Below are 20,843 nucleotides of genomic sequence, written 5' to 3' on the forward strand. Positions count from 1 at the left end.
GGGTTCCTAGCCGAGGTTCCTAATAAAATCATTCCGTTATTCCATAGAATGAAAACTAATCATACCAAACTATTCAATTATTATTATCAACAACAAACATATTATGAATCTATATGTGTTCGTTGGTGAGATAATTAAATCTTTCTAAGTGGGGTTAGGGGCGTTTGTTCATAGGCGTTCATTATTTATATACATTATAATAATATATATAAATAATGTTGGTCCTATGTGTGCTCTTTAGCGTCAGGCCAGTGGCGCCAGTAATGATCTAGGGTGGTATAGCGCCAGGCTAGTGGCGCTAGTAATGATCTAGGGCGGTATAGCGCCAGGCTAGTGGCGCTAGTTATGATCTAGGGCGGTATAGCGTCAGGTTAGTGGCGCTAGTAATGATCTAGGGTGGTATAGCGCCAGGCTAGTGGCGCTAGTAATGATCTAGGGCGGTATAGCGTCAGGTTAGTGGCGCTATAGTAATGATCTAGGGTGGTATAGCGTCAGGCTAGTGGCGCTAGTAATGATCTAGGGTGGGATAGCGTCAGGCTAGTGGCAACGTTCTCAAGAGCGGCATGCAGCGGGAGTCAACGGTGGTCGGCGAGACAAAAAACCCTTGGTCGGCAAGAAGAAACAATGAAGAAATAAAATAAAAAGAAACAATAAAGGCAAGAGTAAGGGTCTCGAGTCAGTCTTGGTAAGCCCGGCAATTAAGTTCTTGAGGAACAATGGCAGGGCACAGATCTCGACGGCTTAGTGGCTGAGCGATGCGCCAAAAATGCTTGCCAGTGTCCAAAAAAAAGTCCCGATGGGCTCTGAATTTTGTGAATGGAATTGACGAAAATCGTCGCGCACTCGAGGCGAGATGGTTATGAAAAAATTGTTTACGGAAATTACGCAGTGAGAATGATTTAGGGGAGACTATTTACAAGCGAATAACGTTCTATTGTCAGTGAAACCGCGCATTCAGAGGTACACCGAAATAACGAAGAATGTTTAATTTAGAATTTATAAAAGCACGCTCACGCTCACAATTAAAGGTGTAGAGAACCAAAATTAAAAAAAAACCTAGATTGAGACCCGAATTTGTGTAAAATGACCATTAAATTTTTTTCATTTTAATGACCATTAAATGCCATTAAACTAAGGTGTTAAACATTTTGATCGAGCGGCGGTGTTATATGAACGATCTTAACCGTTGCGAGAGTTGACTGAAATCATCCCTCGGTCGAATTGGAGTAGTCAAACGCGACGTAAACCTATGATAAAATTGATTCTCAATAGTGCTCAAATAACGATGTAAGTAATGCACACAAACGTTAGATAACTGTAAACAAAGTCGACTTCTCCAGCATTTCCTGAGCAACACATTATAGAGATATGAAAATTAAAAAGCTTGTAAATTATTGTCATTTTTCACGATAATTCAATCATGAGATCCCCAAAGTTTCCTCATTGTAGATAGGAAGCGATAACATTCTGCTCCAAGTACTGAAAATCTGGCGCTTTATGCTTCTTTGAATATAATTTGCGTCACTCATATTATCATCATAAATCGAGCATTATATAATTTGCGCATGCAAAGCTCGTTATTTCTTCAGATACAGGTTCCGTCTCTTGCTCATCGATTTCCGGTCGAATTCACGAATCCTAATTCACGGGCTCCAGTTCACGAAGAGTATCGCATTGCTGGCTTTGTGCGGCAGTCAACTGATCTCGGTGAATCAACCTGGCCGCTTCCTAACAAAATTTGGCAATATTTTCCAATGAACTTTGCGAGCAATTTGTTTCTGGTTGCCTAATAGTTCGAGGTATCGAATGTCCGCAGCGAAAGCTGCTTTAAAAAGCAGAGGACACGTGTGCAGAGAATCAGGGGCTATATACTTTCAAAACTCGCTAAGTGAACGTTAGTACTTACGTTCTATTTTCTTGTCTATGATTGGTGGATTTGGCTTGAAAGGCCGTCAATGATTGGCTGATGAATTTACGATCACTGAACTTTTTTTGAAAGTATAGGCCCAGAAAGTTTCAACAGTAAAAGACAAACAGGTGAACAAGTAGAAACTTTTGACGGTTTGTAAGTACGAGTAACAACGAAGTCATAAATCAGTTTAAAACGATATCAAAACGTCGAAGAAAAATTAATCAGACAGAATTACGTGATGCTAATACAGATGCATATAAATGTTGACATGGAAACTCGGTTAAGCTAAAAAAGTAAGAATATCGAAAAGACATTTCATCAAATCATTGATCAAAAAGCTCCAATTCATATTAATCGAACCACATCTTATATTTTTCTATATAAATTACAGGTATGCATGAAAATATGCCGATATGAAACTCAATTGATTGAAAGAAATAAGCGCAGCAGGTATCATTTAATAAAACTTCACCCACTAAAATTATTGTTGACATTTTAATGGTCCTCTAGCTGTTAGACTGTTATAATCATTTTCTATGCAATTTTATATGTATTTTGGCTATCTTTATTTAGGCTGAATTTAATATGATAGCAGTATGTTAGCTTTGGAATGTCATAATAATTTACAAACAAGATTTAATTTTACTTTAAGCTCAGCGTCATAGTATTAACTTTAGTAATTACTTTAAGTTCAGTCTCCTAGTATAACCTTTAGTATTTACTTTGATTTCATTTATTTTTACTTCTACGTTCAGTATCCTTGGTAATTGATCCGGCGTAGCAGCCCCAGGCCACCTCAGTGAAAATTTACAGACGCGGCAGCTTCTGATTTGGATTACCAGAAGCTGGGGCGACTCTAAATTTTGTTAGGGACGCAGGCAGCAGTACTCACCATCTCAACGGAGCCATAGTGTCGTCTGCTGAAGACGCCTCGACGTGAGATCAGGTCGCTCGATGCCGACCTGGTCAAAGAAAACCAGAATACAGTCAATGGTTCAACTATAAAACCAATAGAAAATATAATTTACATACCAGACAAAAGAGGCATTATTGTAATCTTGCCATGTGCAGAACTATTCTAAGTTAAAGTTTGATTAGCAGGTTGACCCCTACGTTTTTATTATCAAAATACCATGGCGATCCGTTAATTACAAGGGCTTATTCAAATTTGGTCGGAATATCTAAATATATAATCAAATTAAAAATTAAAAAAAATTGTAATGACTCAAATTTACTGACATTCTCCTAAAATAAAACAGAGAATAAGCTCCCAGATCTTATTTCGGTAATTAGAATAGTTTTCAAAAAATTTACTAAAAATTCAATACAATTTTCAACCATATTACAAAAAGATGAATCTTGAAAATATAATATTACTCCGACTTGTCTAATTATTATCTTTTACCAAGTCGGGAACTTAAAACGAATACCAAGTTAATGAGTGGCCTTCATTAAAATTCGAACCCTAAGCATTCTTCTTTTGATCATGAAATGTTTGATTGTGGCTCCATTTACCCATTCCAATTAACATCGTGCACCTTGATATGATTCTGCTACAATATCTTTCACTGATGTATTGAATCTCTAAGGACGTTGTAAAACAAAAAACGTTCAAATACCGTCAGAGAGATGGGCTTTTTTCCTAAAGAGAACGACAGGATAAAATATTATGACCGAATGGACGTACGATTAGCTAATCGCTCGACTAAACTCTAGTAACTTTCAGAGTTTCAACAGCCATCATTCAATAAATGGCTTTTTTTACAGCGAAGTAAAACCATAAATGAACCTAAACATCAGCGGTTAGAATTACAGATACAATAATCACATAACCCCCAAGACAATAATCACATAACCCCCAAGACAATAATCACATAACTACAAAGACAATAATAACATAACCACCAAGACAATAATAACATAACCACCAAGACAATAATAACTTAACCACCAAGACAATAATCACATAACCACCAAGTTTTACTCATTTCACATGGGACGTTTAGAGGACGGACCTGTCAGGTACCATTCTTCTCAATGTCATCTCAGTGAGTTTGAAACACAGCAATTAAGAGCAATCCAAACTTCACGCAATGAATGGGTCAAGTTAGACGACAACTTTTGGTGCGGACTCAGAAGTTGTTCGTGCGGTTCACTGCTTCACTATACTGAGTCGCCGGCCTGCGTCGCTGAGGAAATTTCACATTTACTGGTCTAGACTTCTAGAAGTCTCGTGAACATGCAAAAAATACCTGTACACTTGCATTTAAAATATTAATTTTTATATCGGCAGCATGGATTGAAAATATGATGACTCGTTGGTCCCAAAAAGTGACACCAATGTCATTTACGTCAGCCAAAAGCTTAGAACGCATCAATTTACGAGGACTAAACAGATGGGATGAAAATCATGTACTTTAAAATTTTATAACGGAAAGTTGAATAGAATTATGAGGCTCGCGCCTTTCGCAATGACCCATAAAAGTGTTATATGTAATATAATTTTAGATTACTCTTTTTCCAAAAGAGAGAACAGATTATAAAAAGTTACAACTCGTTCAAAATTTCTTACATTCAATTATGATTCATTTTTCACTTTGCAGAAACAATACTGCATGAATTACTTTCGGAATTAATTTAATTTGCTCACGTTGCACTGAATAGAATATTGTATAAAACGTTCATACCTAGCAATTCTTCTTCATATAAATGACGGGATTTACATATTCTGCTCCCTTCACTTCGGAATTACGTGTAAATTTACATATTGCCAACACTTTATTCTTCGCGTTGAGGCCACAGTGCAAATTGTCGCAGGGTGGGAAGAGGCAAGGGCCGTGGAACAGGTAAAGCGAGCGCTGGCCTGACACATTGATGAATGTTTCAGTCAAGGCAGCCGTTGGGGGCAATTCCATAGAAAATATCACTAGAAATATCCCAAGATTTACGTTAACCATTCGGTTCAATTTCCTCGGCTTATAATAGATTCAATATATACGTTTATTATTCTTAAGGTGGTTGACAGGAGCTTGAAGTGTGCAATAAATAGATATAAAAAGCTTCAAAGTTATCAGTTGCCTTTGTGAATTTGATTAAATATAATTCAGAAACTGCGTTTAAGGAAAAGATTTTATAAAGTTGGAGATTAGGATGATATCTTTCGTTTCGCATATTTAGCGAAATTTAATTTCCATTAGTGAGGTCTTTTTGAAATGGTCAATCAAGTTATTCAAGTTTCCTCTGATAGATACTTCACGAACTCCTGGGATTTTGAAATTTCATACTCAAACTTGGCATTATTTAAAACTTTCATTATTGTTGGAAAGAATTATGCCGATAAAATCTATGCGACTCATTGGCTAAGGAATTAGCTACCACTGGAAAATTTAGTCAGACTTACACTTGCGGGAGAGAACGCACTATTAACGAATGAAGTATAAATAGGCTCTTTCGATTAATAGTCTCAGTTCTTCTAAACTTTCAGTAGTGACAGTGGAAGATAAATATTCAGTCCCTATGTATTGAATTGAGCTTCCATTTGTCGCAAAAAAGTCGCTAACTTTGTGGGACAACTAATGGGAATCATATTGCATCAGATCAATAATAATGGAAAATAAGGATTTTTGGTGCTCTTCAATATCGATGCTTGATGATTAAGACTATAAAACACATGTAGCGGATTTAATTAATAAAAAATCTCGGCAAATCGGAAACGTTTCTTTTAGTCGCGATCACTGCAAGAATTCTTTGATTCTATAGAAGGCAACAAGTGCCTAAGAAATAACGTCAGTTAATATGCCTAAGAAATAACGTCTGTAAGAGCGTCAGGTAGCGGATTTGATTTATATAAAAATCTCAGCAAATCGGAAACGTTTCTTTTAGTCGCGATCACTGCAAGAATTCCCTGATTCTATAGAAGGCAACAAGTGCCTAAGAAATAACGATGAACGTCAGTAATGCACGCGCGAGACCCGACGAGAGCAGCCAATAGAGATTGAAGATCCCAGTGATAGAAACTAAGCCCCAGTCGATCAGAGATAAACCGTCCACGCCGTTTATTTTCAGCCCGTCCACTGGGCTCTCTGAAATCGACGCAGAGTTATCAGACTGCCTCCTAAAAAAACCTCTATTTGTGACTTTTTGAACGGAACGGCACTGTAAAAGAGCCGAATAGAACCGTTTGAAAACTAAATTCGAAGAGGCAAAGAATGGATTTTTTTTTACATCAGACGTAGATTTTCTGAAATGTCGCGATGACACAAAAAATTGATCTCCGAGACAATTTTTGAATCTGGCTGATTTTCAGAGATTTGGAAGAATCCTATTTACTTCTAGAATGACAGTAACCTAAACATGTGCAAATAATCAGGTTAGGAATCACAGGTTCTGAATGTTTACTAATGAACTATTAAACAATATTGGCCCAGTTTAACTATTGATATTGACCAATTAGAATCACTAAATTTGGTAACAGTTAGAAGACAGGCCATGCAATGAATGCTTGTTTTAGTCATAAAAAATCAATAAATTATTATTCATATCTATTAACTTCAAATTTGAATGCATAACCAGTAAAAATTGAATTTTATACATTCAAACGTAATTTCTACTGCCCCCTAAATTGTTCAAAAACACCGTAAAACAAATGGTATGCGAAGAAAGAATGGCATCCGGAGGTCGGAGAAACGTCGGGGCGGCGAGCGAATCGATCTTTTGGATGGGCGACAAGGGGGGAGTTCTGCACCCCTCGACCCTCCCCTCCCTGTAGCCTCACTTCCCAATCTCAGTCAAAAAATAAAAATATTTAACTCAGCACTCACTGCAGTGAGTGATAGAGAGAGCATTTTCTCGTTAACGAAAACGTGAAGTCACGGACGGACAGACAGGCAGACGGGCGGACAGACGGACGGACGGACATAACGAGCACAATAGGGCATTTTTCAATAAATGAGCAAATGCGATGAAAATTATAAAATAAAAAAAAACAGCCTTGGTTGTTTTAATGGACTACGAGACTGCGTCGATGTCATCGTTGCTGTTCCTCAATTAAAAAACTGAGAAAATGTGATTTGTAGTTCCGGTACGAAGACGAATGAAGAGAATGTTGCTTGTTAATGCGACTGCTACAGTCAGATTAATGTCCGTAATATTAATCATTATGCGACATGATAGATCGGTAGTCTTATTTTGGAAGACAGATTTGTAGAGAATATCACTGGTTTGATTTAAAGATCCCGTATGATCCTCAAACCGTAATCGATAAATTCATCTTCTATAATGAAATCAATTTCTGAATTTTTATACAACCATTTATTTTGAACAGAAAAAAATTTTAACTGTCAGGAATTTGCGGGAACGTGCCTAGATGTTACCTCTCTTTTTTCTTTTTCTGAGAAAGAAAGACAGGGATGATGTCTGATGAAAGACAAGAATGATGCACATACAAGAATGATGTCTGGTATAGTGTATTGTGATGCACTGAATTGTGTACAAAGTCAGAGAAGAAGATCACATGGCCTGCCACGAAATATGCCGCATATAAATAAAGATTGTGGCGACCCGCCAGCCGAACACGAGTCCAAACAATGACGCTACGATCAGTGTCAAGATGGCGCGATCCTCACTGGAATATTTATTAAATTTATTAATCTCTTATATTATATATTTGATTAGTTTCTAGTAATAATTATCGAAGAAAAGCTAAGAATGAAGTCATGCTATTCAAAACGAATCAAAACAAATGACGCGAATGGCAACAATCAGTGTCAAGATCGCGCGATCTTCACTGGAATATTTATTAAACTTATTAATCTCTTATATTATATATTTGATTAGTTTCTAGTAACAATTATCGAAGAAAGGCTATGAATGAAGTCATAATGTATAAACGAATCAAAACAATGACGCGAACGGTCACGATCAGTGTCAAAATGGCGCGATCCTCAAGGAAAGTATTAAAGATCTTTTTGTGAATGTTAATTATTCTCCAATAATATGTATTTGATTAGTTTCTAGTAATGATTATCCAAGAAAAGCTAAGAATTAAGTCATACTATTTAAAACGAATCAAAACAATGACGCGAACGGTCACGATCAGTGTCAAGATGGCGCGATCTTCACGGAAAGTATTTAAGATCTTTTTGAGAATATTCATTGATCTCTAATAATATGTATTGGATTAGGTTCTGGTGATAATAATCCAAGAAATACTATAAATGGAGTCATAATGTATAAAACGAATCAATTCAATATCTCACACGGCCACGATTAGAGTCGGGATGGCGAGATCCTCAATTCAAGATTTTTATCATGGAATATTTATTACTTTATTTTAAGCGTTATGGATTAGCTGCTTGTAATAAAATATTACAGAACTGCTAAAACAAATCCATAACAGTTGTTGCAAGAAATAGATCGAACTAATTGGAAATATGTTACAAACAAAATTATTATAGTTGTGAAAACATGATACGAGTTCAAAAGCGCCGATTTGAGACAAATATTTGCTATAATAAACTAAATTTAATTAATACTGTAGAACTTAAAACGATATTCAATACTGAATATGGTTTCTTAATCAACCATTCAGGAATGATAAAAATGCACAATTTAATTCACCGAAATGGAAGACATAGAACAGGTTCAATAACTTGTCAGTTTCTGCATAAAATCTCGATCTGGAACTCGGTGAGCTCAAAGGAAAGACTATCAAAAGGAGAACGTCGAGAAGCAATCGGTATTAACGGGTGTCATCAATCTCACGTTAAGACCTGGAGCCGTTAAGAACCTTCGCCGAGGGTATTCATCAAATTTTATCGCAGTTTCTTATGACAGGCAATACCATGGTCGTGAATCACATATTAAATTAAACCTGTAGGTCAGGCAAGAAGCTCCCGAGGAAGCTGTGTCGGCGCTAATTCAATATTTGGGCAGGCATAATCAAGAGATCAGCTACTCCCAAAGTCGATTGATTTTTGAAGTTTCATTGAAATAATTAAATAAAAGTTATTAAATTAGCCTCTTTAGGGAGCTGGTTATATAGCATTCGATAGCTCGCAATTGAAATTAAAAAAAATAATAATGAATATACTCTACTTGGATGTAGTGTCTTTACTAGTAAGCTAGTTTTCCAGCAGTCAAGGCAGTCATCTACTTATAGTCTTCTATATTCTATTTTGCAAAGATTGTTTAGAAAGAATCTGACAAGCCAGAAACACCATAAATTTTGGCGGCTCAGCATCATTAAAAAACTATTAGCTGTACATTGCACGATTTCTGGAACTCCGGAAAACCGAACCCACGTAAAAGATAGTTTCCGGGAATTTTCGCTTCGATCTGTCAACATTGGAAGGCATGGATAGCACAACACGGAAGCGATGATTGGTAGACGGAGGGGTATAGGGCGAACGAATAATCCATGAAAAAAAGAACTAAAATGTTAACTGTTTTGTCGCAGCAATTAAGCCATAAACAGCCAACAGACACCGTATCAAATGCGTCACCGGGAAGACTTGCTCAAGATCAGATCAAACATTTAATTTACAAAATAATATCTCAATCGAATTCCTTCACGAGTACTGACAAAATCAACTTACATGACATCTTAGGACAAAACAATGATTCATACAACATAACCTCGTACCTTAAATAGAAAAAAACGTATAAAATTGCATGAATTATCGCGCGTGCACTGAAAACGCTTAGCATGGGAGATTGAACGTGTCGGCATGCATGATTATTCAGCATGCCATTAAAAGCAGCTACTTGGAAAATCAGCGTTCGGAATTACTATACAAGTTGCAAGCAGTCATATTTCCCCGAAGGAATAATTAATAGTCATTTGCAGCAGTGTTCACAGGTCCTTTTAGTGCAGTCATGCTTTGAATTCGTGGAAAATTTGGCAGAATGAGCATAAATATAATTTTTTATGATGATTCGGTGAATTTCCTTGGTGTTTTATTTGCTTTAAAATTCTTAGTGATCTTGTTATTTGAGCAGACTAATGATATTCAGATTTTTCCGTATATTACAATATAATATTCAGGATAACTCCAAATATATTACTATATCTAAATTAGTTCTCGTTTATTACTAGGTAATATTCATGATAACTCCGTGAACGTTGGTAGCGCGATCGTGGTTGTACGAAAACCAAAACCAGAACTGAAGCGTCAGTCAGCTAACGCTACTGCCAGTTCAAGACATCGATATTCCGGCAAGATGTTCGGGAAGTCAGACGCAGGCGTTCGAATATCCCGATATATATTATTAGACATGACGTTCACCACAGACTATCAATTTCAGGCCCATTAGGCACAGGGAAAACACGGCCTGGAGCTCGTATCTCGAGAACCCAGTGGATGCGCCTGAGAAAGGAGAGATCCAATGTGACCTGCACTCAGCATCTTTTCACTTATTTAAATGAGACCAATAAGGGTGGTAATGGCGGAGGCAGCCGTGTTCTTATGGAGACGCCGGCTTATTTTACGACAAGGAAGCGTGGCCTGGCGAGCAGCCAGACAGCGCCAGCGATCGAGGCCGGGGGTTGCAGACGCGCGACACCAGACACCTTCATAATCAATGGAGGGCAGACCTGAAATGCTGAGCGTTATCTTGAACTTAAGTAGACATTGTAGCCTTCATAATCAATTGACGGCAGACCTGAAATGCTGAGCGTTATCTTGAATTTAAGTAGACAGTGTAGCCTTCATAATCAATGGACGGCAGACCTGAAATGCTGAGCGTTATCTTGAATTTAAGTAGACAGTGTAGCCTTCATAATCAATGGAGGGCAGACCTGAAATGCTGAGATTGAATTTAAGTAGACAGTGTAGCCTTCATAATCAATGGACGGCAGACCTGAAATGCTGAGCGTTATCTTGAATTTAAGTAGACAGTGTAGCCTTCATAATCAATGGACGACGACGTCGAAATGCTGAGAATTATCATGAATTCAAGTAGTATATGTAACCTTCATAATCAGTAGACCACAACGCTGAAATGCTGAGCGTTATCTTGAATTTGAGTATTCCGTGTAACCTTCATAATCAATGAACGGCAGCGCCGAAATGCTGAAAATTATCTTGAATTTAAGTAGACTGTGTAACCTTCTTATTCAGCGGACAGCAGCGCCGAAGGGCCGAATCTTATCTTGAATTCATGTGGACCTTGTAAGCATCGAAATCAATGGACAGCAGTTAATTCATTCTATTACTTAATAGAGATGCGTTTATTATGAGAAAGAGTTATTGGCGAATTCTTCGTCACCGTAGAATTCGTCACCCAAAACTTTGTGATAATCAACGTTTAAATTAACGTTCGCTTCAAATAATACAATAGAATTTCGACGTATGAGCAAATACTAATTGTAAGAAAAAAATATATAACTCAGTACTCACTGCAGTGAGTGACAGAGAGCGCATTTTCTCGTCGACGTAAACGTGAAGTCACGGACGGACATGACGAGCACAATAGCGCCTTTTTAGCATATTTTCTCATATATGGAAAAAACGCGCTATTGTGCTCGTCATATCCGTCCGTCTGTCGGTGACCACGTTTTCGTCGACGAGAAAATGCGTTCTCTGTCACTCACTACAGTGAGTACTGAGTTATATTTTTTTCCATAAATGAGAAAATGCGCTAAAAAGGAAAACCTCCACGAATAGAACAGTAAAAGTGCAATTATTTATCTAGGTGGCACCTGAAAGCTTTAGCCTGGCTGTCAGTAGGTCAACATGAGGCCAGAGGATGCGGTCTATTCCCTGCAATGAGGCGGTCAATAAAAGGGCTTGATCAACGCAAGCAAAACTGACGAGTACTTCACGAGTGGCAGACTGAAAGTTCGTATATACTAAATAGAAATAGATGAGTTCGTATATACTAAATAGAAATAGATGAGTTCGTATATAATAAATAGAAATAGATCAGTTCGTATATACTAAATAGAAATAGATGAGTTCGTATATACTAAATAGAAATAGATGAGTTCTTATAAACTGAATAGAAATAGACGAGTTCGTATATACTAAATAGAAATAGATGAGTTCGTATATACTAAATAGAAATAGATCAGTTCGTATATACTAAATAGAAATAGATCAGTTCGTATATACTAAATATAAATAGATCAGTTCGTATATACTAAATATAAATAGATCAGTTCGTATATACTAAATCGCAATAGATGAGGGGTAGACTGAGGATCTCACTACGGGTGGCCACTGACCATATTTTCTAGGTATAAGTAGACAGCTCGTATTTACTACATAATAGGATCAAATCTAGATAAATAGCCGGCTTCAGTTCTAATTGTTTTGTATTATGTATACAACGAGAGTTCAGGGAAAATTTATTAATAACGACCAGAGATTTCAAAGTAAGAAGCACTAGTTAAAGGTAATTTTAATGATGTTCTGTCTGTGCTGTCATACTCATAGTGCTCAATGTTTTATGTGAAAATCCAATCTTTAATTAAAAGGTACGTGTTTATTCAAGTAGCGGCAGCATGAGACTATGAATGACCGAAAGCCTGGAATGCGGAGTTTCACCGTGGACTTATTCAGTATAGTAATTGTTAAGAAAATCCCGCAAACAATGGGAAATTGCAGTGAAATATAAATATACACGAATGAATTTATATCTTAAGTAACGAGAAATGGCAATATGTCTACTACATTTCGCATATATTCAGATTTTTACAGCTGATTGTACTTTTTCATTTTTTAAACTGATGATGGAGCTGGTTTCCGAAACCAGCTCCATCATCAGTTTAAACCATTTAATGGCTCCATCATTATCCATTTAATAAATGGATAAATAAAAAATGAAATGGATAAAATTCGGAAACGGTTTCATTGAAACCGTTTCCGAAACGGTTTCAATGAAAATAATAATTTTTTACGGAAATAATTATTACGTCATCGAAATTTTTCCTCATCTCGTCATTCTTATCTCGAATAAATCAACTCACGATAACTGTGGTAAATTGCCGGAAAACAAAAGATCAGAAAATTTACTGACGAAAAATTAAAAAGCAAAGAAAATTCCGCAGAAGTTTATAGTATCTTTATAAAAAACGCTTCGGAGTCCAGGTCCATCGTCAGTTCTAAGATAGGAGCTGGACTCCGAAACGTTTTTTATAAAGATACCATGACCTTCTGTGAAATTTTCTTTGCTTTCAAATTTCTCGGTAATTTGTGATTCACGCAAACGAGTGATTTTAATATTTATTGAAGATTCGCGCAAAAGATGTGTTGTTATAAAATATCAAAATTTGCCTTGATTAAGCCATACAGATTTTACTTTTAATATTTGTATTATTTTAGCTGAAGAATAAAAAAGATAGGAGCTTGGTTATAATTAACAAATATTTAGCATAATTGCGAGCGGATGAACGGCAATTACCACTAACTGGCTGTTGTGTATAGCCAGAGCTCTGAGCCGATACAGGCCAGTCATTTAAGGCTAATTGTCAATAGGAGCATCATCGCATGATGCATCGATTCGCTTTAACGATGTATTAGCATAGTAATTAGTGCTCAATGATCACTAAATTGCAATAATGCTCGCCCGAATAATTAATGACGACCTCGGACTATCGGAGAAGAGCCGAAGCACGAGCCGGCCGACGCTATAGATCAGGAACGCGTTATACCTGCAGTCGCAACATGCAGTTGAATTCACGATGGCTTAACATTGGCTAAAAATTGACCCCCGTCCTGATTATTTGATGTTTTAGCGCATTTTCTCATTTAAGGAAAAAAGGCGCTAGTGTGCTCGTCATGTCCGTCCGTCCGTCTGTCTGTCCGTAACTTCACGGACGGACAAGAAAATGCGCTCTCTGACACTCACTGCAGTGAGTACTGAGTTATATTTTTTGTGATGTTATGCGTGGTTAAGGAAGACCTGTCATGGTAATGTGAAAATTATGGTCTTGGCCTGAGATTTACCAGCTTAGATTTCGTCTACACGAAGAGTGACACAAAGGAAAACTTAAAACGAAAAGTATGTACCCACGCTTGAAATATATTAAATAATCCAAATTAAGGTTAATTTTTAAATAGGTTTTAGTAAATTTCAGGGTATTTTAACTGTATCAGCTCTAAGCTGTCAGGTAGAAGTGTACGATTTGAAGATTTCTTCCTGTAGAAAGAGACGTTGAATTGCAGGGAAATTAATGCTACATGAAACGAGTTAACAGCTCGATAACAGTGCCTTTTCTATTTAAATCGTTGCTTCTATAATCACAAAAAATTATTGGTAATACAATATATTATGTAATTATTATATTATATATAATAATTGGCCCAATGTTTTATGTTATTGGAAGAAGAACCGCAGTAAATGAGGTTAATAAAATCTTATACTTTTACTCAAAATTAATGTTGTCACTTGCTCTGCAAGTTGCTGTTAGAAAATTGAGTATGCTTAACTAATTACTGTGTATCATGCAATTATTCTTTTCTCATCATCAGATTTCATTCTTCCAAAAGCGAATTTCAGAATAAACGATAAAATTCACAGGAAATTTAGAGAAATCTATGAAATTTCAATCATCCATAGATGAAGAATTATTTGTGAAGTAAAATAAGCATAAAACATTAATAATTGTGCGAGAACCTAACACAAGTGCTCTGTACGAAGGCCACTGATTATGCACCTGAAATATGAACGAAATTAATTGATTTATTTAGGACGGTTTATCTTAGATTTCACAAGGAAGGTTAAGGGAAGGCTGTCGACAACAGCTTTGTTCTTGGCACCTCAAAGACTCGATGCTAATTGTCTGTGTATTTCAATTACGACCGTCAATTGAATTCTGTTTGGCCAAGGTGCTACGGAGTTTGTTTATCAACATCTCGCATGTTTATACAGAAGCACAATGCCTGCCGAGATAAAACAATCAATAAAAACAATTTTCATTGTGTTAAAATTGAGAAAGCAAAATTCTTGGGAAAAAATGACTCGCGATTTTCAAGCCTCAACTTCGTGATATGCACTAATAAACATTTAATTCGGCTAAAAATATTCCAAGAAGTAATTGCTTTAATCATAACTAAGGATGCAGAAAAATATTTAATACAATTCCAACTATCAGATTGTGCTTGAAGTTTTAAGTGTCAATGGGCAAGATTTGGTGAGGTTGACGTGATACTGAAGTTTCATTAAAAAATTGTCGTTCACGAGGATGTTGAATAAAATGAAAATATTTAAAAGGAAACAATATAACATAATAATATAACATAATAACAACTAACATAATAATATAACATAATAATAACAAATGAAAAAAGATCGTGAACAATAAGAAGAATATTAATAACGCAGGCATAACAACAACGGAACAAAATAACTGCACAATAATGTGCTATTGAATGCTTAAGTAACTCATATCAGGAAGAGTCTTGCAAGGAAACTCACTAACGCGAATAAAATAAAAAAGAAGAACCAAAAAGAAATAATATATCTCAATACTCGCTGCAGTGAGCGACAGAGAGCGCATTTTCTCGTCGACGAAAACTTGAAGTCACGGACGGACAGACAGGAGGACAGACAGCCGGACGGACGGATGGACGGACATGACGAGCACAATAGCGCATTTTTTTCCATAAATGAGAAAATGCGCTAAAAATCGAACAGAATTGGAAATTTAAGAGATTTTCATCACTAAAAAGAAGTAGACGACTATAACAAGGGAACACGGCCTGGAGATAGTAGCGCGTCTGGTCTCGTACATCAGGACTTCAGGAGCAAATTTACGCGCCGCGCAGCACATTCATAACGGCACCAGAGTCCTGACGAATCACTTGCTGCCATGAGGTCTTTAGCGTCAAACTTATAGCGTCAGTGGCGCTAGTAATGATCTAGGGTTCCTAGCCGAGGTTCCTAATAAAATCATTCCGTTATTCCATAGAATGAAAACTAATCATACCAAACTATTCAATTATTATTATCAACAACAAATGATCTAGGGTGGTATAGCGTCAGGCTAGTGGCGCTAGTAATGATCTAGGGTGGTATAGCGTCAGGCCTGTGGCGCTAGTAATGATCTAGGGTGGTATAGCGTCAGGCCAGTGGCGCTAGTAATGATCTAGGGGGTATAGCGTCAGGCCAGTGACTCTAGTAATGATCTAGGGGGTATAGCGTCAGGCTGGTGACGCTAGTAATGATCTAGGGGGTATAGCGTCAGGCTGGTGGCGCTAGTATTGATCTAGGTTGGTATAACGTTAGGCTAGTGACTCTAGTAATGATCTAGGTTGGTATGGCGTCAGGCTAGTGACTCTAGTAATGATCTAGGTTGGTATAACGTCAGGCTAGTGACTTTAGTAACGATCTAGGGTGATATAACGTCAGGCTAGTGACTCTAGTAATGATCTAGGGTGGTATAGCGTCAGGCCAGCAAACCTAGTAATGATCTTGGCTGATATGTTTGGGGCAGAAATACTGGCAAGTAAGCTGTACCTGGAGTATCTAGAGTACCTTCTGACAGCCGAAGCTCATGTTCACAGAAATATAATATGGCTGCCTACTGTTGGAGATCAATTGAAATAATCTAATTGAAAAACGGACACATTAACAAATTCCAATGACATTCGTACCCAAGGAGTACGAGTATCTGTAGCTATCCACCCATGAAACGTATAACATACGAAAAGAAATGTGCAAATAAAGCTCAACAAAACCATTCAGTTGTTGAATTGTAATGGATGAGGTGCAAATAAAAGTCAACAAAACCATTCACTTGTTGAATTGTAATGGAGAAGGTGGTGTAACATGGAAGAATTAATCATGTTTGAAACTGTGAAAGGCTACACGCGACTGCCAGGGAAGTTTCAAAGCTTCGAGACGCACGCAGAGTCCCCCGCTTCCGTGATAAATAGCATGGAAAATGGGCAAGATTTGGTGAGGTTGACGTGATACTGAAGTTTCATTGAAAAATTTTCGTTCTCGAGGATGTTGAATAAATTAAAAATATTTAGAAGGAAACAATATTATCAACAATATAACATAATATTAAATGAAAAAAAGAACGTGAACAATAAGAAGCATATTAATAACGCAGGCATCACAACAGCGGAACAAAATAACTGCACAATAATGAGCTATTGAATGTTCAAGTAACATGAACACTGTGAATGATCGATGAAAACGAGGCATCAGGAAGAGTCTTGCAAGGAAACTCACTAACGCGAATAAAATAAAAAAAGAAGAAGCAAAAATAAAAAATATAACTCAGTACTCACTGCAGTGAGTGACAGAGAGCGCATTTTCTCGTCGACGAAAACGTGGTCACGGACGGACAGACAGACGGACGTACCGAGCTCAATAGCGCATTTTTTCATAAATGAGAAAATTCGCTAAAAACGCCAGTAACTAAGTTATTGAAGTCAAGTGGAGTCTTCAGTTCAGTGATAAAAAGCTACGCAATTCCAAGTCCCCTTCCCTCCTACGACCTCGGTCGCCTAGCCTCGATTACTGCTCATAATGGTTCATCGATGAGACACATTAAACCATAAATTGAGACCCCAATATTTATGGTAGGAATTATGGTAAACAGCCTCAGGCGATCAACCACAACATGGCGAAAACTTAAGAGGCTAAAAAGCACAATGCAAAATGACGCGTTAACTGTAGAGTCTACTAAAAAGGCATTATTTTGCGGAGAATGGAAAATGGCCTTTAGCTGATGAAATGCTACCTTATTTGAATATCCCACTGCGACGCGCTTAAGTTGCTCAAATTGAGACACGTATTCTATTCGGAAACTTAGGAGAGGAGGAAAGTCGAACAACGGTAACAATTATAATATCATAGGGGCACTCACATGTATTTTAAAACATAATTCTTAGTCACGAAGAAAATACGTTGGACTGGATTCATCAAAATTCGTCTGCAGCATCAACTTGAAACTCATATTTTTTTGCTGAATTTTTTTAGATTTAAATGTAATTGAAGCCTGATTCGAACATATTTGTGAACACTGCATTTTTTATTTAATCGAATAGCGAAAAAACCTTTGATTTTTTGCTTTATTTTTCTTAATTGGTTAAGTTTTAGCGAAAATACGCCATTACTATTATGACACTACAAGCAACTCGTATGTTGCGACTTGGCAAGATTGGTTCTATTAGCGCGAGGATCTTACAATCAGGAACAGCCAAAATCTTGACGACTCCTGTTCAATTAAAAATTCAAAGGTAATATCAGAAATAATCTGCGAGAACACGATTTTTACTTCCGACAGTTGAATAAAAAATTAACTGAATTAAAAGTTTGAAAAAAAGACGACCTGCTGGTCATAGGTTAGAGAATAGTGAAGAGAAATGTTTTGATACTCACAGTGCATTGGTAGTTGACTGGCGGCGAGCGAAGATGGCTTTGGGAGGCGGCATGTTTCTTACGATTGGCATCTCGTCAATTGTAAATTTAATCTCGGAAATAGCGAACGGTATCAAGCGATCACCACACAGGCTTTTGCTTCTGTCTCTTTTGGGGACTTGAATGTTGGAGGGATCGTCGGAGTCTCTGTATTGCGGGGACTGTGGATGGGCTTGGACAGGGCCTTTGGGTGAAGCAAAAGTCCCTTTGCAAGACCAATACTCCGAAGAAGGTCTAAATGACCTGAGAGTCGAGAAGCTGTGTAGAGCGGGAGCTCCATGCTCCGGTCCAATAGACCTGGAAGTTGAGGAGCTGGATGTTGCAGGCGACCCATATTCTGGAGACGGACACGGTCTAGAAGAAGATCTGGCAGAGGTCGTAGAAATCGAAGAAATTTCCGAAATACCTTGGGAACGTTTATCCGCGCGGAATTTGTTCATAAGTTTCATATCGAGACACAGCATCTCGTTGGCTTCATGTTGATTGAAGTTGATGTCACAGATGCAAGTGAAGCTTGCGCTTCCACACCTACAAAATATTCACTTAAGTCCTCTGTTTAAACCTTACTGCGAATCTCACAGCCTGCGCTCATATGGGTTTTGTACTCTGAAAAATGCTCTTATAAGATTTCAAAGTGAATCCACTAACCTACGGTAAAATGTTCAGTCTCACAGCTTAGACGTAGAAAAATAATCTGAACTGATGAACTTGCAGTCCCACTCTTACCCATACTAATTGAATTCCTCGAAACTTAATTGCGCTAAACTTTACAAGTGTGTTTACGGATGTGAGCAATTAGGTGCGTGGACTTGTGAAGATTGTCAAGGATTCCAAGACATCAAGTCGAACTGAGCGCAAAGCTCGATGCAGTTGTAGCCATGGTATAAACATGGCCATTTTCATAAGAGAATCATCAATCGTTTTGTCGGTCCCAGCTCGTGTCAATTTTGTCCAGACTGCAGTTTTGCTGCCATAGACTTTTGTAACCGAAATATTGACAAAATTGTTCACCCTCACAGCGTCAGTTTCAAAAATCTTAGAGCACTTACTTATCAAAATATTCTTCAATTTCATTAAAAATATAGACCGCCACACACGGAGAGTAGCAAATAAAGAAGTTAATGTTTTAGTAAATATTTTACTATTGATAGTGCAATGCTAATTTTTGTGATGACACTTGCTCAGAGCTCAAATAAGGAACAATTCACATTTTAAACGACTTCTCAGGCACAAAAATTTGTTACCGAGGCTAAGCTTTTAACGAAAACTTTAATCGTTAGGATGACGCATGCCACTGTAGCAGCAGGTGCACAACTCTGTACTGGGAGACAGTTTTGACTGCCTTTGATGCTTTTCATTTCTCTGTAAAAAATGAAAATTTCCCCAATTCAAAAACCATTCTTAGATCACATTGGAACATATGGCAAGTGCGTAAAAATTTAATATCTGAGAATGCTTAGTTTCAAACAATTCCAATGGACGATAACTCAGTGTACGCTTAAAAAATGACGAACTATAGCATTAGCACAGACATATCCTCGCAGGTTTCGCAAGATTTTTAAAACATTTTATTTGTAGTAGTGTTTAGTGTTAAAAAATGCAATAGAAATAGTAATACACATTTTTAATAGGAACACTAACAGATAATAATAAAAAGCAAATAAAAAAATAACAGTAGCAAACTAATAGTGCTATTTCAACCAAGATGCTTTTCTGAGAGATGTTTTTAAATAAGTAAATTGAATGAGATGATTGTATATAAATTAAAAAAGAATGAGTGCCAAAATGGAAAATTAGGTGGTACTGAGATATAAAATTTGTATACCCGCACACAACAAAGCATATGATACATATCGGTTGTCGCATTAGTTAGCAATAAATATACGTGATAAAATGCCAATTAATCACACAATTTCTCATAACATAGTTTTCGAAACTTGCAAGCCTTTGAGAACTTTTAGAGGAAACAAAAGGATAGATTGCAAAAAGATAGAAAATAAAAACTAATGCATAAAGAGATAAATAAAGATAACTTGAAATGCAGTAACAAGTAAGAGAAAGGGAGTTGAAATAGAAATAGAATTTCATGAAATGAATCAAAATCCGAGAACAATAGGACGAAAAATAACTGATAATAATGGAACAATAGGTGGATCGAGTCAGAGATGAGGGACTCAGCAGATTGACAACACATAAAAGATTGGCAGACAAAGACGACATCAGAATGAAAAAAATGGAAACCAAAGGAAAGAAATTAGAATAAAAGAATAGAAGAGGGTGCAGGAGGTGTCTGTCATGCCACTACCTAAAATAGCTTCCAGAAGAGGTAATTGTCAGTGAAATGATTAACAGTAGAATAGAGTAATTATAAACACCAATAAATAATTCTACTGGAGGTAGAAGAGTGATAAAGAAGTGATCATTGCAATAATCTACTATAATAGCTTACAAAAGAGGGAATCATCAGTGAAATGATTGACAGTAGAATAGAGTAATTATAAACATCAATAAAATAATCTACGGGAAGGTAGAAAAATGATAAAGAAGTGATCAT

At 36.9% G+C, this 20,843-nt stretch overlaps 1 protein-coding gene across 1 annotated transcript; it reads right to left on the reverse strand.

Moving 5' to 3' along the window:
- Positions 1-2,804: 2,804 nt before the first annotated feature.
- Positions 2,805-19,222, reverse strand: LOC108670709 (the record flags this gene model as incomplete). The annotated part of the gene is made up of 2 exons (XM_018158198.2): positions 18,251-19,222; positions 2,805-2,874 (listed from the first exon to the last, which is right to left on the reverse strand). Coding segments are annotated over exons 1-2 (573 nt in total), but the record flags the coding sequence as incomplete, so codon positions are not given.
- Between the last annotated feature and the right edge of the window lie 1,621 nt (positions 19,223-20,843).

Source organism: Hyalella azteca, unplaced genomic scaffold, assembly GCF_000764305.2.
Source record: "Hyalella azteca isolate HAZT.00-mixed unplaced genomic scaffold, Hazt_2.0.2 contig13828, whole genome shotgun sequence".
Classification (NCBI taxonomy): Eukaryota; Metazoa; Arthropoda; class Malacostraca; order Amphipoda; family Hyalellidae; genus Hyalella; species Hyalella azteca.